The sequence below is a fragment of the Eutrema salsugineum genome, unplaced genomic scaffold, assembly GCF_000478725.1.
Source record: "Eutrema salsugineum unplaced genomic scaffold, Eutsalg1_0 scaffold_9, whole genome shotgun sequence".
NCBI classification, from domain to species: domain Eukaryota; kingdom Viridiplantae; phylum Streptophyta; class Magnoliopsida; order Brassicales; family Brassicaceae; genus Eutrema; species Eutrema salsugineum.
In genome coordinates this window covers 9,690,444-9,705,785 of record NW_006256342.1, presented here as the reverse complement: position 1 = coordinate 9,705,785, position 15,342 = coordinate 9,690,444, and the positions used below count along the sequence as shown (strand labels likewise).

The 15,342-nt window shown below is 36.9% G+C and overlaps 3 protein-coding genes across 6 annotated transcripts; 2 read left to right on the top strand and 1 right to left on the bottom strand.

The window, feature by feature from the left end:
* Positions 1–2,182: 2,182 nt before the first annotated feature.
* LOC18008465 (glycerophosphodiester phosphodiesterase GDPDL3) lies at positions 2,183–5,923 on the bottom strand. Its single transcript, XM_006391397.2, has 8 exons — positions 5,621–5,923; positions 4,994–5,287; positions 4,282–4,899; positions 4,143–4,181; positions 3,746–4,030; positions 3,380–3,522; positions 2,801–3,287; positions 2,183–2,736 (listed from the first exon to the last, which is right to left on the bottom strand). Exons 1-8 carry the CDS (start codon positions 5,748–5,750, stop codon positions 2,441–2,443), a joined length of 2,292 nt encoding a protein of 763 aa, XP_006391459.1. The 5' UTR covers positions 5,751–5,923; the 3' UTR covers positions 2,183–2,440.
* A 552-nt stretch (positions 5,924–6,475) lies between these two features.
* LOC18008638 (LEAF RUST 10 DISEASE-RESISTANCE LOCUS RECEPTOR-LIKE PROTEIN KINASE-like 2.7) lies at positions 6,476–9,860 on the top strand. Of its 4 annotated transcripts, XM_006391396.2 has the most exons (5): positions 6,476–7,273; positions 7,460–8,179; positions 8,332–8,358; positions 8,462–8,488; positions 8,570–9,860. In XM_006391396.2, the coding sequence occupies exons 1-5, from the start codon at positions 6,541–6,543 to the stop codon at positions 9,718–9,720; spliced, it is 2,658 nt and encodes an 885-aa protein (XP_006391458.1). In that variant the 5' UTR covers positions 6,476–6,540; the 3' UTR covers positions 9,721–9,860. The 4 variants fall into 4 exon arrangements, with proteins under 4 accessions (XP_006391458.1, XP_024011621.1, XP_024011674.1 ...); XM_024155853.1 differs by lacking the exons at positions 8,332–8,358; positions 8,462–8,488; XM_024155906.1 differs by lacking the exons at positions 7,460–8,179; positions 8,332–8,358 and having other exon boundaries at positions 6,476–7,279; positions 8,429–8,488.
* A 1,819-nt stretch (positions 9,861–11,679) lies between these two features.
* LOC112085400 lies at positions 11,680–13,905 on the top strand. The gene is made up of 4 exons (XM_024154614.1): positions 11,680–11,789; positions 11,946–12,495; positions 12,750–13,229; positions 13,483–13,905. The coding sequence occupies exons 1-4, from the start codon at positions 11,680–11,682 to the stop codon at positions 13,903–13,905; spliced, it is 1,563 nt and encodes a 520-aa protein (XP_024010382.1).
* Positions 13,906–15,342: the final 1,437 nt, after the last annotated feature.

Sequence of the window (15,342 nt, the reverse complement as noted above, 5' to 3'; positions counted from 1 at the left end):
TTGTAATAATAACACGTAGAACAATCGCTGTGAAGACGACACAACAGAATTTTGACCTCACAAATAATAGTATAGATTCTATTAAAACAAAAACACTTTTAGCACTTACTTCCAAACACTCCCAAATTTTTTAAAAAAGTCTGTTTGGAAACAATTTTAATATTGATCAAAATTGTTTTAATTTAATTTAAAATTCAAAAAATTCAAAAAAATTATAATTAAATTTTATTACAAAAATTTAGATAATAATTTTAATTACTTTTGAATTTCTTAAATACAGGTTACTTTAATTTAAAATTTTGAATTTTTATAATATTTTTATTATAGCACAAATGGTAAACGAATATTTTATTGTATTTTATCATGATCGATCGGTCTAAAATATTAAATATTTAAGATTAATAATTATTTATAATATAAAATAATATGATGGAGCTGATTAGGGTTATGTATTTATACTTAAGATCTTATACATGTTAGTTTGTTAAAACATGTAAGATATTAAGATGATTTGAGGTAATTAACAAACATGTTAGTCAATTTATAAATATATACATTTTTATAATAACACAAATGATAAATGAATATCTTATTATATTTTATCATAATCAATCGGTCTAAAATATCAAATATTCAATATTAGTAAATATTAATATTATACAATAATAGGATGGAGTATGTTAGGGTTATACATTTATAATTACAGTCTTATATGAGTTAGTTTGTCAAAACATGTGAGATATTAAAATACAATTTGAGGCAACTAAACAGATGGGTTAGCCAATTCATAAATATATAAATTATTTCGGTGTAAATCTAAATTCACATAATAACAAAGTTCATAATTAACATTAGATTGATATATACTTAATTAACTCATACTCTTATTATACTAATATACAAATCTATACTATTTAAAGTTAAAACATGATAACAAAATTCTTAATTAGAAAAAATAACAAAAACAAATTATATCTAAACAAAAAAATAAATACAAACTATATTACAAATAAAAAAGAAAAAATTCTCTTGCACGCACGAGTTTGAATCCAGTTATTTGTAAAGCAAAAAATCTTATATGTCAATCTTAGAGCAATTTTGTGTATTTTTGTGGTAACATGTCATATGCTTATTTTTCGTCCTATGTGACGTTTTTGTCGATTTTAATTAGCCGGTCATAAAATTATGTGTATTTTTAAAGTGATGTGATAAGTTTTGCTATAATTAGGTTATTAAAACCTGTTTTATTATAAAGTCTATCGGCCCATTTCATTGTAAAGCCTGCGATTTTTCTATTGGTTTGATCGTTTTTCAGTGGCAAGAGAGTTTAGGTTACGGAAAACGAAAATAAACTCATCCATAAAAATAATATATAAAAATAATGACTAATTTAGTTTTGAAACTTAACATGATATCAAAGCTAACAAATAAATTGTTTACCTATGCTCCGATATAATATTTTGTGTTCATGCTTGCGTGAAAGATAAAAACCGATAAGAATAAGAAATAATTCCAACAAAAGAGAGAGAGATTTACAGTTAGAGAGAATGAAGAATTACAATAATCTATAAATTTAATATATACAATTAATGACGATTTTAACTACCAAATATATTGTTTAGTTCTGATATCAAAATTTAGTGTCCACGCTTGAATAGAACATAAGTGCCGACAAAGAGAGACAATTTCCGTGAAATAGGGAGAAAGTTCTGGAGAATGAAAGAAAAAAATTCACTATGAATGTTGTATATGAAAAAGTGTTTTAGAATATTTTTAAATCAGTATTGTCTTATTTTAATTATTTTTATGGTTTTGATACAATATTTGGTTTTCGATATTTCTATGAATACATATTATTATTTCTTATGTTTTTTCTGTTTGTTGATATATCTCTTACTTTTTTCATATTTGTATTTAATTATTATTATTAGAATTAATTTTAATAATCTAATTAATGTGGTTATTTAATGAAATCTATCTATTTGCGCAAGGCGCAGACCAAACATTGTTATTAAACTTTTATGAACTTTCACCTAAACTATGTGATTTGAACTTTTACATTTTAATTAAGAAACTCTACCAAAACATCTTTAAATCACTAAAAATCGCTTAAAATTCACTATTTAATATATTTAGGTTCATTTTCAAATCACTAAATATTCAACAACATGAGATTTTTAAAAACTTTGTAAAATTCATGTTTAAAGAAGATATGATTTGCGGTCAAATCACTCCAAATGCTAGATCAAATGCACCCCAATATATTGAGGATACAATATCTAACAAAATAACACAAGACATAAGGCAAGAGTACAAGAGAATGTTATCTCAAATAAATCCGAGTGAAAGTAACACCTCAAGAATATATATGAGAAGTTGGCACTCCAAAGCAACAGTAGGGCGATCATAAAGACTCGCCAGGGATGAGATCAACGGTTGATCAAAGAAGTAAAAGAGAGGCAAAAACAGAGAGACGGAGAGATAGAGTGAGTCGAGTTTGTCCACTAGGCCTAGGTGCTTGTGCATTGGTTGATGAGGTTGAGGTTCCATGGGTTGAGGTTGGGGCTTTTGCTGTAACCGGAGGTAGTGGTGGCTCAGTGACATCAGCATCTGTGAAAACCGGGTTTGGAGGTTTGGCTGGAGGTAAGGACGACGGACTCACGACGGTTAAGAGGCCACCAGGGTCAACATGGGCCATGTAAGGTGGGGTTTCTTTGCTGCCCAAACATCGATTCCCTGCACAGGAGAAACAAAGTTAGGCTATTGTGAGATCTTTTGAAGAAATTTTTAGGTTACTTACTTTTGTATCTTGCAGCTGTCAAAGGGAACTCGGTGATGGTTCCATTGATACCGACTCCAGAGATGTATGAGTTTATCTCAACGGTTGGATCAGATAAGAAGTCATACGGTTGAGATACAAACTCGTTCTGAAACAGTTCCACATAAACCGAGAGCTGAGACTTGTGCAGCCTCTCCACAACATTGGTTTGCCTAGTGATGAACCCATCAGGAAAGGGAAAGACTGATGATCTACTGATGACAACAGCGTTAGCGAATTTCTTTATGTCTTTGATAGCAGAGTCAAGAATATCACTGATGGTTTCTTCAACTTTGTAGACAGTCTCGTACTGGCTCTGCTTCTTGAAGTCAGCAAGAACCGAGCTGTTCGTTGATTGAATCATGACATTTTTTGTGGTTGTTCTATTGCTATAACCAGTTTTCGTAAGTGTATCGAGAACCGCTTTAACCACGTCGAGCCCTTGCTCCTTTCTTAGGTACACTGCATTCTGAAGGACACAAATAAAAAAGTGGCTTGGACATTAGTAGACGTGACAGTCTGATTGATGAAATCATAAGATTAAAGAGGTACGAGAAGTACCTCTACACTGATTAAAACACCGGAGAGAGAAGTGGAGTTCTTTGCCAAGTTTAGAAATTCAGAAAGTGAAATAAGCTTCCCAGATTTTTTCTCATTCGGATTCCTAAACATATTGTATGCCCTGTAGGGGTTTGAAATAGCAGCTGCACAAAAAGATGGGAGAATAGTTATTGTTGTTACTCTCAAGTTCTCTAATCTCTGAAATAGCCAGTAATATCAAGCTAAGAGAATTAATGTAAAAAATGGTTAGTTAGGAGTAAAAACAGAGCTCTTAGACTAGTTACTACAAATAGAAGGAATAAGAAGAGTTTGCAGAACAGACTAGCATTTGTCTGAAGCAAGCGGAAAATTTGAAGGGCAACTTACGAGTCAAGCTCTGGATCTCAGGCCATGTGAGACTAAAAGTGAATATTCCACCAACTGAGCTAATCTCATGAACTGTTGTTGAACGGTTTCTGAGAGGAGTTTGGGCGACCATTGTGCTGTTTGCGAGATCTATCGAACTTGAGCAAAAGGGTGTACCGTCTCTGGACATTTGGACCGAGCAATCGATAACATCAGCACCATCTTGAATTGCCTTCTCGTATGCCAAGTCTGTACATCCAGGATAGTCCCCACTCGCTCCATTTTTTGATATAACAAGAAAATCCACTGAATAATGTAACCATTTGGTAGATGATAAAGTCAATTCTAGGTTTCTTTTTTTTTCCTATTAGTAAGAAAAGTTACAAAAAAATGCAAAGTAATTACTCTCATTAATTACCTTGCTTTGTAGCGTTTCTGCTAATATGGGAGAAGCACTCTGAAGAAAATATGAAAAGAATAATGTTTGATGTTAAGTATTTCTAGCAATATATTTAAGGATAAAATTAAATGGTATCTATAGGAGAGACGTTTCTTACCAATGGATGCAGATGCAGTTATGGGAAAATCAGAGAGCACACCATCGACAGAGAAATAACCATTGTCCACAAAAGATAGATACTCAGAAACTGGATCGAAACTGTAGGTATATGCAATATCAACATCATTTGCAAAACCTGACACATACACTTTTAATCCTGCTTTGTGAGCATCTTGAACTAAGGACGTAGGAGGAAGCAAGTATTGTTTGTCATCAAGTGGCAATATGTAAGATTTTGGAACAAGAATCCCGGAAGCAAACGTCTTGACAAAAGTTAGGTTACTCAAGATAGAACCGTAAGTTCTATTTGTTGTCGGCTCGAAATCTTCTTTCCCAAGAAACCGGAACACGAATATCGGTCCATCACGCCCAAAACGTCCAGCAACTTTCCGAAAAAAATTCAGCTCAGGGGAAGAGATGTAGTCAATAGAAACAGTTCTTGAAGCTGATATCAGAAAACTGCTCATGCTAAGATTATGTTGCTCATAGAACGCATCGTGCTGAACATTTAACCAAAACACTTCTTGTTCCTTCAGCGTCGTTACAATTTGAACCGTCAAAATCGAGTATCCGTTTTCATCAAATTTTTCACTCCGAGAGTATATTCCTCGGATCACTGCAAAAGATGAAAAAGCAAGTGAGAAGTCACAAGACAATCTCAAATTCTTCTTTTAACAGAACCAGTGATTACTGAGTCATATAACGCTTACAAGAAACATTGTTGAGATCGCTCAAGGAGAAATCAATGGTGAACCAACCCCGAGTACGGACTCCATTAACCGGGTAAGATTTTTGGCGACTTGGATAAACAAATTCAATAGTTGAAGCATTGTTCAATGTCAAATCAGGAAAGCAAATTCCAAGTCCATCTTTGGTTAGCTGAACATCACACCATAGTGCAGAACCGGCTACACTTGTCTGCATTGCGAAACTGTAGGCAGCGAGACTCGAATCTGGAAACAATCCAGAAAACCCACCACGAGCAATCACAAGAGGAGCATCACCTAATTAAAACAAAAACAAAAACAAAAAGTAATCGAAAGTTATTTTAACAAAAGAAAAAAATTCCGAAGGAAAACTAACAAATTTACAAATATTAATTGAAAACCACATATTAGATTTTGAAATCAGTGAATTCTTAATATTATATAGATGTCTAAATCAACTAAAAATACACAAATGAATAACACTTTCAGAAGTAACTATTGGACTTCGAAGTTACTATCAATGATAACCAAAACACGAGTCTGAGTATAATACTCTCTCTCATTTTCTCCTATTTTCAGGGAAAATCATGCGTAAAGAAAGAAAAAGAAAGGAAGTGAGAGCACACTCACCACTAAGCGTCTGCCATGGACTTCTAGATCTTTGACCATCAATTTGAGCAGCAAACAAGTGAGCCAGGACAATACCACAGAGTAAAACTGTCGAGGCTCGCATTGTTGGGATACCTAGCCGGAAATTCATTGGTAACTTCACAAGCTTCTTTTTTTAATCTTAGAGACCTACACCACATAGATAGAAAAACAAAAAAGATTGTAGATTTTTTGTTTAAGTTTAATGTTTTATGCATAAGCATAATTGGCTCTCATAGTGCACAAGTACAGAGAGACTCAAGAGAATACAAATGGCTTAATTGGCTTTATTAGTTGACTCTGTGAGTCGTCTCTTCATTAAGTTTTATTAGCCAAAATTATAAAAGCGAGACAGATGAAGTTTTTTTGTTTTGCTTTTGTTTTTTCCTTGGATATGAATAAGAGGGTGGTGAATAAAGAGAATTCCTCATCAGCTATGATAAGTATTTTTTTTGGGTTACCATTTCAAGACCTTTGTTGATACTACATAAAACCTACTTGGTAAGAATTTTCTCGGATCCTTATCAAAAAAAAATAAAAAAGAATTTTCTTGGAAAATCTTCAGTGGGATATGAGAGGGACTTGTTAGTTAACATATACCATAACCTATTGAATATAGAAGACGTAGAAGACTAGAAAAGTCAAAATTTCACCAGCAACGTCTTAAGTAATAAAGAGGAACACCCAATGGACCAATCTTCTCTGCCTCAATATCGTATTTTGGCCTATCAAGAAAAATTCTTTACGACGAGACGAATCTTTCAGAGTCAATTATTCCACGTTGACTTGGTCTTTACTCTTTATGTTTCTATCTCTCTTCTCAGACTCATTAAATCACTTGCTCTTCTCTTCTCAACACAAACCTAACCCAGAGAACACACTGTTCAGAGATCAAACAAATCATGTACTACCCCCTCAGTTCTTGTTTGATCATCTTCTTCGTCTTCTCTTCATTCTACTATCTTCCTTGTACTTCAAGTAAACAAGGACTTGGGTGGTGTGAGTCTCTGTTTCAGTGTGGGAACATAACCGCTGGGTTCCCCTTCCGGGGCGGAAATCGCCCCAGACCTTGCGGTCATCCTTTGCTGGAGCTTCACTGCCTCAAAAACATCACCTCTCTAAATATATCAAACCACGAGTACAACGTTTTCCATATAGATCAAACATCTAATACTCTGAGACTTGCCAGGAAAGACCTTTCAGGTTCTTTTTGCTCCGCCACATTCAATACCACAACTTTGCCTCTCGAAATCTTTGAGCTTTCGCCAACTTACAAGAGCCTCACCGTTTTATACAACTGTGATCCTAAGATTCCTTACCTCTCAAGTCATACATGTCCTGCTTTAGGGCGTTTCTCACTGACTCAAAGCCACGACTACCGGAATTCATGCCAAAGCAATTTCACAGTTAATGTTCCAGCGAGTTTCGTTCCAAACGAGAGAGAGCTAAATTTGACCCATTTGGAAAGTGCTCTAAGACAAGGGTTTGAGGTGAAGCTAGTGATCGATGAGATACCATGTCAAGAATGTTCATCTACTCGTGGAACCTGTGGTTTCGACAGTACTACACAGATTTGCTGCAACGTAGCATCACCATCGGGAGGAGTTAGTTGCTTACCACATCATCAACCTAGTGGTAATTAACTTTCTCATACAAAAATATCTAGACGTAGACCAAAGATATTCATACCTATCATCTCTGCTTTTTCTCCTTTTCTCTTCTGCTTCTTCTTCACCATTTTTATCCAGTGACCTCCAAGGAAACAAAACAAGAGGAGAACATAATGATCATAGAATGCTCTTTGTGATTTTTTTTTTCCAGCTTATGAGCTTTACCGACGCTGCAGCGAACGTTTTAGCTGCGGCAATCAGAAAGATCTCTCTTACCCCCTCTGGATACCTGGGAGAGAAGACTGTGGCCACCCCGACTTCGAGCTCGACTGTAACGGAGGATATGCAGAGCTAAAAATTGCATCAGTGAGGTTTAGAATCATATACATGACCAGTTCCACTGCTACTATATATCTCGCACGATCAGATTATATCGGCGATCTTTGTCCCCCAAACCCAATTAATGCACCATTCGTTGAAACCGTCCTTCCATTTACTGATGGCACAGAGCTGCTAACATTATATTACGACTGCAATTTCTATTCATCTGCTATTTCTGCTACTCGTTATGTTGGAGAGCTTGGCTGTGATGGCGGAAAACCAAGTTACTATGTGACCAGAAGCCTCTCATCTCCTTTACTCAACGACATTAAAGGTCTTTTAAACAACTTTAGGGAAGTGTGCAAAAGAAATGTCAGTATTCCTGCATCTGGATTGGCATTACAGACACTGCAGAGAACTCCGACTCAAGATAATCTAAAGAAGGCTCTTGAAGAGGGTTTCCAGCTTGAGGTCACAACAAATTGTCTCAGCTGCCATATATCTGGTGGTGCTTGTGGATATAATCAGACCTCAAGAACGTTCGCCTGCTATTGTAAAGATAGGCCGTATGACTATTCCTATTCCCATTCATGCCATTCGAGAGATGAGGGTAAGATTGCTTTGGTACATTATCTCGTTTGCTATTGTGGCACAATCTGCCACCCACCTTTTGATTGAATCATTTCCACAAAACTCCCTTTAGTTTCAATTTTTTGAAATTGTGTCTTCAGCTCTTACTGATTTTCTTCATGATAAATGCAGAATCAGAGTTTAGGAAAACACTAATAGGTGATTTACCTTTCTTGGAGTGACTTCCTAATTTTTGTTAACTGTTCCTTAGATCAAATTTGGTTCTGTGCTGACAAACTTTACTTATTTAATGGTTCTACAGCGATTATAAGCATCTACACTCTCGTAGGTTAGTTTAACTAGCATGTATTTCTAATTGTTTTTATCTTCCTAGATTAGTACTAACGGAACATTTGCTCTGTTTGTCTAGCTCTGCTTTCACTAGCAGGTGTTATTGCTTTCCTATTGCTATTATGCCCTTGTTTTCGAGTCCGGATTTTCCGGAAGAGAAAAGCATCAGATAATAGGAGACAAAAGAAGCTGAAAGCCCTTATTCCACTCAAACACTATACCTATGCTCAAGTGAAGAAAATTACAAAGTCATTCGAGGAAGTCATTGGGAAAGGTGGATTTGGAATTGTTTATAGAGGAACTCTTTGTGATGGCCGTATGGTTGCTGTCAAGGTCTTGAAAGATTCAAAGGACGATAACGGTGAAGACTTCATCAATGAAGTTTCAAGCATGAGCCAAACATCTCACATCAATATTGTTTCCCTGCTTGGATTCTGCTCTGAAGGCTCAAAAAGAGCAATTATATATGAGTTTTTGCAGAACGGGTCGCTCGATAAGTTCATCTCAGACAAGACTTCATTGCATTTGGACCTGACGACAGTCTATCGGATTGCATTAGGAGTTGCTCGTGGTCTCGAGTACTTGCACTATGGCTGCAAAACAAGGATTGTACATTTTGACATAAAACCACAAAACGTGCTGTTGGATGACAATCTTTGCCCAAAAGTTTCTGATTTCGGACTTGCTAAACTCTGTGAGAAGAATGAGAGCATCATGTCGCTGCTAGACATGAGAGGTACAGTAGGGTACATTTCACCGGAGATGATCTCCCGAGTGTATGGGAGCGTTTCTCACAAGTCAGATGTGTATAGCTATGGAATGCTAGTCCTCGAGATGATAGGTGCAAGGAAGAAAGAAAGAGTTGATCAAAACTGTGCATCAAATGCAAGCTCAATGTACTTTCCAGAATGGATATATAAGGATCTTGAGAAGGGAGACAGTGAAAGTGAAAGGCTTGTCGAGGAGGGAATCAGCAGCGAAGTAGAGGACATATTAAAGAAGATGACATTGGTGGGTCTATGGTGTATTCAGTCTTCGCCATCAAACCGCCCACCGATGAACAGAGTAGTAGAGATGATGGAAGGAAGTCTTGAAGCTCTTGAAGTGCCTCCAAGGCCTGTCTTGCAGCAAATTCCTGCTGCACCGCTTTCCGAATCTTTTTGGATTTCTGAGGAGATTTCAGTCGCTTCTGAGGAATTAATATGCTCTGTGCAAAGAAACTTGCCGTGAAAGTGATACTCTAGAGGAGAGAATGTAAACCGTTATGTATGTAATATAATGTTGTTTGCATTACAATTAGAACACATGTATTAAAAAGTTGCGTATAATTTGGTGACAGTGATATAAAAAAACTAGGTATGTTTTTAATACATACTTTTCCACACACGCAAGAAATTTATAATAATTTCATTTATTTCTGCACCTTCCTCTCTTCCTTGAATCTTTTTCTCTCTTTGTAGAAACAAAAGCAGTGCACCAATGTTAGGATCAGAAACATAGTTAGCCATGATTCTGCACCAATATTAGGATCAGAAACCTAGTTAGCCATGATTCTTACTCAGTCTCTACGCCTTACGCCATTGATGTCCTTCCAAATATTTATACACAAGGATAAATCAATGGAGATAATTGAGAAAGACACGGGTTTTTTTTTGGGTTTTTGCTAAAAATAACATAAAACTTGACTTTGAATACAAAAGTAGACTTCTGAAAAAATATTTGGCAGAAATAATCTAAAGGGGTAGTGAAAAGACCATTTAATCCTGTATGAATAAACAAAAAACGGATGTCCTAATTACCGTTTACACCCTGATGAAGTCTACTAAAGAGAGAAAGAAGTCTAATAGTAGACTTCTTTTATCAAAATGAAGTCCACTAAGTAATTTAATCGGGAAATTTAATTTTAAAATTTAGAATAAATTATTTTGGTATCAAATTTACATTCATAAATTCCATAATTGTAATCCAAATGTACATAAATTATTTTTTCATATTGCTAAATGGAAATTTATGTTTTTAAATTAAGTAGAAGAAAATTTATTATTTAGGTTTTAAAAGTTGTAGACTTCTATATTGAAGTCTGCTAAACCAAATAAATTAACCTAACCGAAATTAAACCGGGAATAACTTTCTCTAACCAAGAAAACTGCCCGTAACCGGGTAAATTTACCTAGTCCCCGTAAAATTATTAACCCTAACCGAAAAAAATTTACCCAAACCAAACGGAACTACCAAACTATATAAAGGAATTTTACAGATCCCGTTAAAAAGACCGTCGAAAGCTCCTATTTAAAAAAAAAAGTCAAAAGGGATTTCTGTTTCTCTTCTCCGGCGCCGCCGACTTACAGAACCGCCGCCGATAAACCCGTTCAGGCAAGTTTTCTTCCTCCAACCTCACCCCCATGCTTCCCTACTCCTCTGTATTCATCACCTTTTCGTTTTCATAACCACCAGTGTCCAGATATGAAATTAGGGTTTTTTTTTTGCAGATCTTCTTTTGCCGTTGGGGATTAACGTCATTTCCTGCCTCAAAACGGTTAGTAGATGTCCTTCCGAAGATATATACTTAGCTATTCCTCTATTACTTCTATCTTCCTGTAATTTTGTCCGTCGGGTTTAAGTACATAGGTTTTTTTTCCAGATCTGGTTGCATTATCTCGATGCCGGCTTTATCTTATCACGGCTGTAACCACTATTAACTTTGTAGATTCCATTTGGATGATTGGTTTTAGTAGACTGCATATACAGTATTTATCATGTATTGATTGCTTCGGTTGGCTTCAGTAGACTGCATATGCAATATTTATGATGTTTTGATTGCTTCATGTGGCTTCCGTAGACTTCATATACTGTTTTTTTTTTGATGTTTTGATTGCTTCGGTTGGCTTCAGTAGACTTCTCGACTCGGATTGTACTTAGAATGTGAAAGTAGACTTCCTTTGGCAAAAGTAGACTTCATTTTGCAAAAAAAAGTAGACTTCCTTTGGCAAAAGTAGACTTCATTTTGCAAAAAAATAGACTTCATTTTGTAAAAGTACACTTCATGTTGCAAAGTAGACTTCATGTTGCAAAAGAAGACTTCATTTTGTAAAAGTAGACTTCATTCGTGTATAGTTTCAAACCCTTAGTTATAACTAGTTTTTCTCATTAGAGCTTTGTTATCGTTGATGCAGAAATCTGTGTTAGATAATGGTGGCCTCTGAATTCCCTAGAAGACTGTACACCAAAGGCGGTGAGCCAGCCCCGGATAAAAGCATCGTCTATTATGCTGATGATTATAGGTTGGTACCTGCACTACGGTCAGCTCTACAAGAGGATGAATGAGAAGAGATTTACGAGTCACCGTTGGATGTCTTCTTAAAGTTCCACGACTTGGATTTTGGTTGGGCTTATAGGCTTGTGCACCACATGCTGACCTTTCAGATAGTTTGCAAGCAGATGTACGAGATATGAAGCCTGATTGGTACCACTCCAGTTCGGTTTTCATTGAATGAGTTTGAGGAGATCACCGGACTCAACTGCGGGTACGTGGATGACTTGGCTCTAGCTGATCTTGAGCTTTCCGATGAGATACGGGCATTTTGGGAGCTAATGGGGGTCGATGTCGAGTCGGACCCAAGCACTATCGAAATTATTGAAGTCTGTTCCAACTGCTCATCATGGCCTCGGGATGATAGGCTGCGGTTGGGATATTTTGGGATCTACGCTGGTTTCATAGTGGCAACGAGACCAGACTTATCCACAAATGTCAAACATGCCAGACTAGTGATAGATCTCGAAGGTTTTAAGGAGTTCCCATGGGGAAGAATTGTTATTCAGCATCTGATCAAGTCTGTTAAGGAGAAAGATCTCAGCAAAAACATTCATATAGAAGGATTTGTGCAAGCTCTTCAAGTGTGGGTGTACTATGCTCTGTCGGATTTTGCTGCTGAATTTGGCGAACCATTGCCAAATGATCCTACATCTCTTCTGCTGACTTACAAAGGATCAAGAGGACGAAAGAACGTCAAAGCCAACATGCTAAAATAGGTACTGTATTAGTCTACTCATTCTCATTTATAAGATCTTGTTCCGTAGTAGACTTCTATATAGTAATTAATTTACAAAGTAGACTTCAGGAGTAGACTTCATGTGTAGACTTCTATATAAAATCTTATTTGAAGAAGACTTCAGTTGTAGACTTCAGTGGTAGACTTCAGTGGTAGACTTCATACGTAGATTATTATATAGTAATTCATTTACATATTGTGTTTTTCCAGGCTCGCATACAGTGCTGCGTGGCTAAGGACTTAGCGGATATGTTTCCAGTTTGGGATGATGAGGAACAGGATCCGGATATTGTCAAGATTGTCAATGCAATCCATGACCCCCAATTCAAGTTCTCAAAAAACCACTGGCAGGAAAGAGGAGCAGGAAAAAGGAGCCTTCCCTCAGATGAATCAAGTCGCAAGAGAACCTGCACAGCCTCTGCCTCTGCCGCCTCTTTCGTTGGTGATGAAGGGGTCGGAGTTGTCGCTACTATGAAAGCGCACTTTGACCAATGCTTCAAAAGCTTTTCAACCAAGATGCTGAATGGTCTTGGTAGCTGTGAAAAGCAGATCAAACTTCTCACCGACAAAGTTGAATCTGTAGAGCGCGCGGTATTGACTACAGGGTCGGCGAAGCATACTGAGGAAGAGGTCAAGGACAATGTAGAGCCAACCCAGCAGCAGGTCACTGGATCCAAGAAGCATGAAGGGGTTAGCACCAAAAACCCTCCGCCTATACGAAAACATTTCATGCGAATAAGATCACGCAAAGATAGGAACATTTAATACTAATGTCATTTGAATTCGAACATGTTTAATAATGCTATGTACCGTGTGAGATTATTTACTTATGTTTTAAAAAATTGTGTTTCCAATTTCCAGACTATGATGAAACATGTTACTAAATTATAGCAGTGGTGGTGTTATTTGTATATTCATGCCTATTTGTGACAATAAATTGCAGAGTAATTCAGAGAAAGAAGATACTCTGATGAAAGATAATGTCAACGTTGGTGCGAGTGAGAGTGTCAATGCCCCCGGGGATGCAAAAAGAAAGAAGGATGCCTTGAAGGAAGAAGAGGCCCCCAAGCCTAGCTTTTATGAAGTTGACCCAAAGACGTGTGATGTTGACTTTGATGCAGTTGCACTAGCCAAAAATTCCAAAGCCAGAGCAGCGGCTCAGATAGTTGCCCGAGCAACGAGTGCCAGAAACCGACAGCTGGCTGCGACACAGAAGAGTCTTTTCTTAGGAAATAGCACCGCAAAGGCGATCATTCCAACGTCGGCATCTCACTCCGGTCGTGTCCGTGGATATGATCCTTTCGATCAAACCGGTGTTAAGGCGAAGCATACTACTCTAATGAACTTTGTGAAGGCAAACCCGTAAGTAGACTTCTATACTTATGTAAGTAGACTTCATCATATTATTATTTTCCTGTCTGACTTTTTCACTTATACAGTGCCTATCCAAGACGTCCAAAAAACTCTTCGATCGACTGGTATTACATTCTCCGGACACCGAAGAAATGGCTAGCTGATACGGTTAGTGTTTTACTATTTCATGTTAGACTTTATAGATAGACTTCATACGTAGACCTAATATGTAGATTTCTTTAGTAGACTTTGTATGCAGACTTCACTCATGTGTTATTTTCATCAATGTGCAGCACATGGAAGCTTATATTAACGTCCTCAGGCTATGATTATCCAAGCATCCGGAGTGGTTTGTATCCGACCGGATTTGCTTCCTCAACTCCATGTTTGCTATGGTATGGAGGCGTGACTACAATGACTTCAAAAACTCTGAGCCGAATGAAGATGGTTCCGGCAAACTTCTACCACCTGGAGCGTATTCGTACTACACATGCGAATTACCTATCTACTGCCAGACTAAGAAGACGTGGGCCTATGAAGTCGACTATTTGTACTCAATGTTGCACATCAGGGGGGACCATTGGCTAGCTATCTGGGTTTCATTTGTGTCGAGGCATATCACGATATGGGATAGTCATGCGGGAACCAAACATGCATCTGACGCCCAAATTGACGAAGCTGTGGAGCCTCTCGCTGTTATGATACCCTACCTTCTTCAGACCTGTGCACCTACTGAAGACAAGTGGAGATTCCCCTACACGCCGTTCACACATTCACGAGTACCAGGTACGCAGATACCTCAAAACTATCAGAGTGGTGATTGCGGAGTCTACTGCCTGAAGTACATCGAGTGTCATGCTTTGGATTTGCCATTTTCTCCGCAACTTTGTGATTAAAACATTTGACAAATCAGGGAGAAAATTGGCTGCAGAGATCTTTGAGGAAATAGGTGCTAGGGGCCATGATAAGCTAGATGCAATCGGGCTGGATATCTATGATAGGAAAGTTTAGGGTATCCGTATTTAAAACTAACTTTGATTTTTATGGCAACTTTTGGGCTACTTGCATAAATGACCTTCAATATGATTGCAGGTTATTTTAGCAATTGGTAGATGATAGGTGTGGAAGTTTTTTGGCCATCTATCGTATAATTAAAATGCCAAATATGTTGTAATTACGTTTAGGATATTGTAATTAAACTGAAATCTTCGACTGAAGTCTACTAAGTTGTAATTGTATTTGTACTGAAGTCTACTAAGTAATTACCATGTCACTCTTCTATTTATAGCTTTTGATTTCTAGGTAACACTGAATCCTGTGAAATATTATTGAATATGGACTACTGATAGTGTCTACGGAAAAAGTTTAGTAGAACTCATAAATATGTTGCTTACAATAAATATAAGTCTACTAACGAAGTCTACTACATAAGTCTACTAATGTCAATTAA

What these genes read in the sequence shown, in the direction of transcription:
- LOC112085400 (XM_024154614.1), top strand. Translation starts at nt 11,680, where the DNA reads ATGGTGGCCTCTGAATTCCCTAGAAGACTGTACACCAAAGGCGGTGAG. An exon ending in AGGTTGGTACCTGCACTACG is followed by an intron (nt 11,790 to 11,945) that starts GTCAGCTCTACA and finishes CGAGATATGAAG; the next exon opens with CCTGATTGGTACCACTCCAG. An exon ending in GATCAAGAGGACGAAAGAAC is followed by an intron (nt 12,496 to 12,749) that starts GTCAAAGCCAAC and finishes GTGTTTTTCCAG; the next exon opens with GCTCGCATACAGTGCTGCGT.
- LOC18008465 (XM_006391397.2), bottom strand. Translation starts at nt 5,750, where the DNA reads ATGAATTTCCGGCTAGGTATCCCAACAATGCGAGCCTCGACAGTTTTA. An exon ending in AACTGCATCTGCATCCATTG is followed by an intron (nt 4,182 to 4,281) that starts GTAAGAAACGTC and finishes TATTTTCTTCAG; the next exon opens with AGTGCTTCTCCCATATTAGC. An exon ending in TGAGATCCAGAGCTTGACTC is followed by an intron (nt 3,523 to 3,745) that starts GTAAGTTGCCCT and finishes CTTTTTGTGCAG; the next exon opens with CTGCTATTTCAAACCCCTAC.
- LOC18008638 (XM_006391396.2), top strand. Translation starts at nt 6,541, where the DNA reads ATGTACTACCCCCTCAGTTCTTGTTTGATCATCTTCTTCGTCTTCTCT. An exon ending in ATGCCATTCGAGAGATGAGG is followed by an intron (nt 8,180 to 8,331) that starts GTAAGATTGCTT and finishes TGATAAATGCAG; the next exon opens with AATCAGAGTTTAGGAAAACA. An exon ending in GTTTAGGAAAACACTAATAG is followed by an intron (nt 8,359 to 8,461) that starts GTGATTTACCTT and finishes ATGGTTCTACAG; the next exon opens with CGATTATAAGCATCTACACT.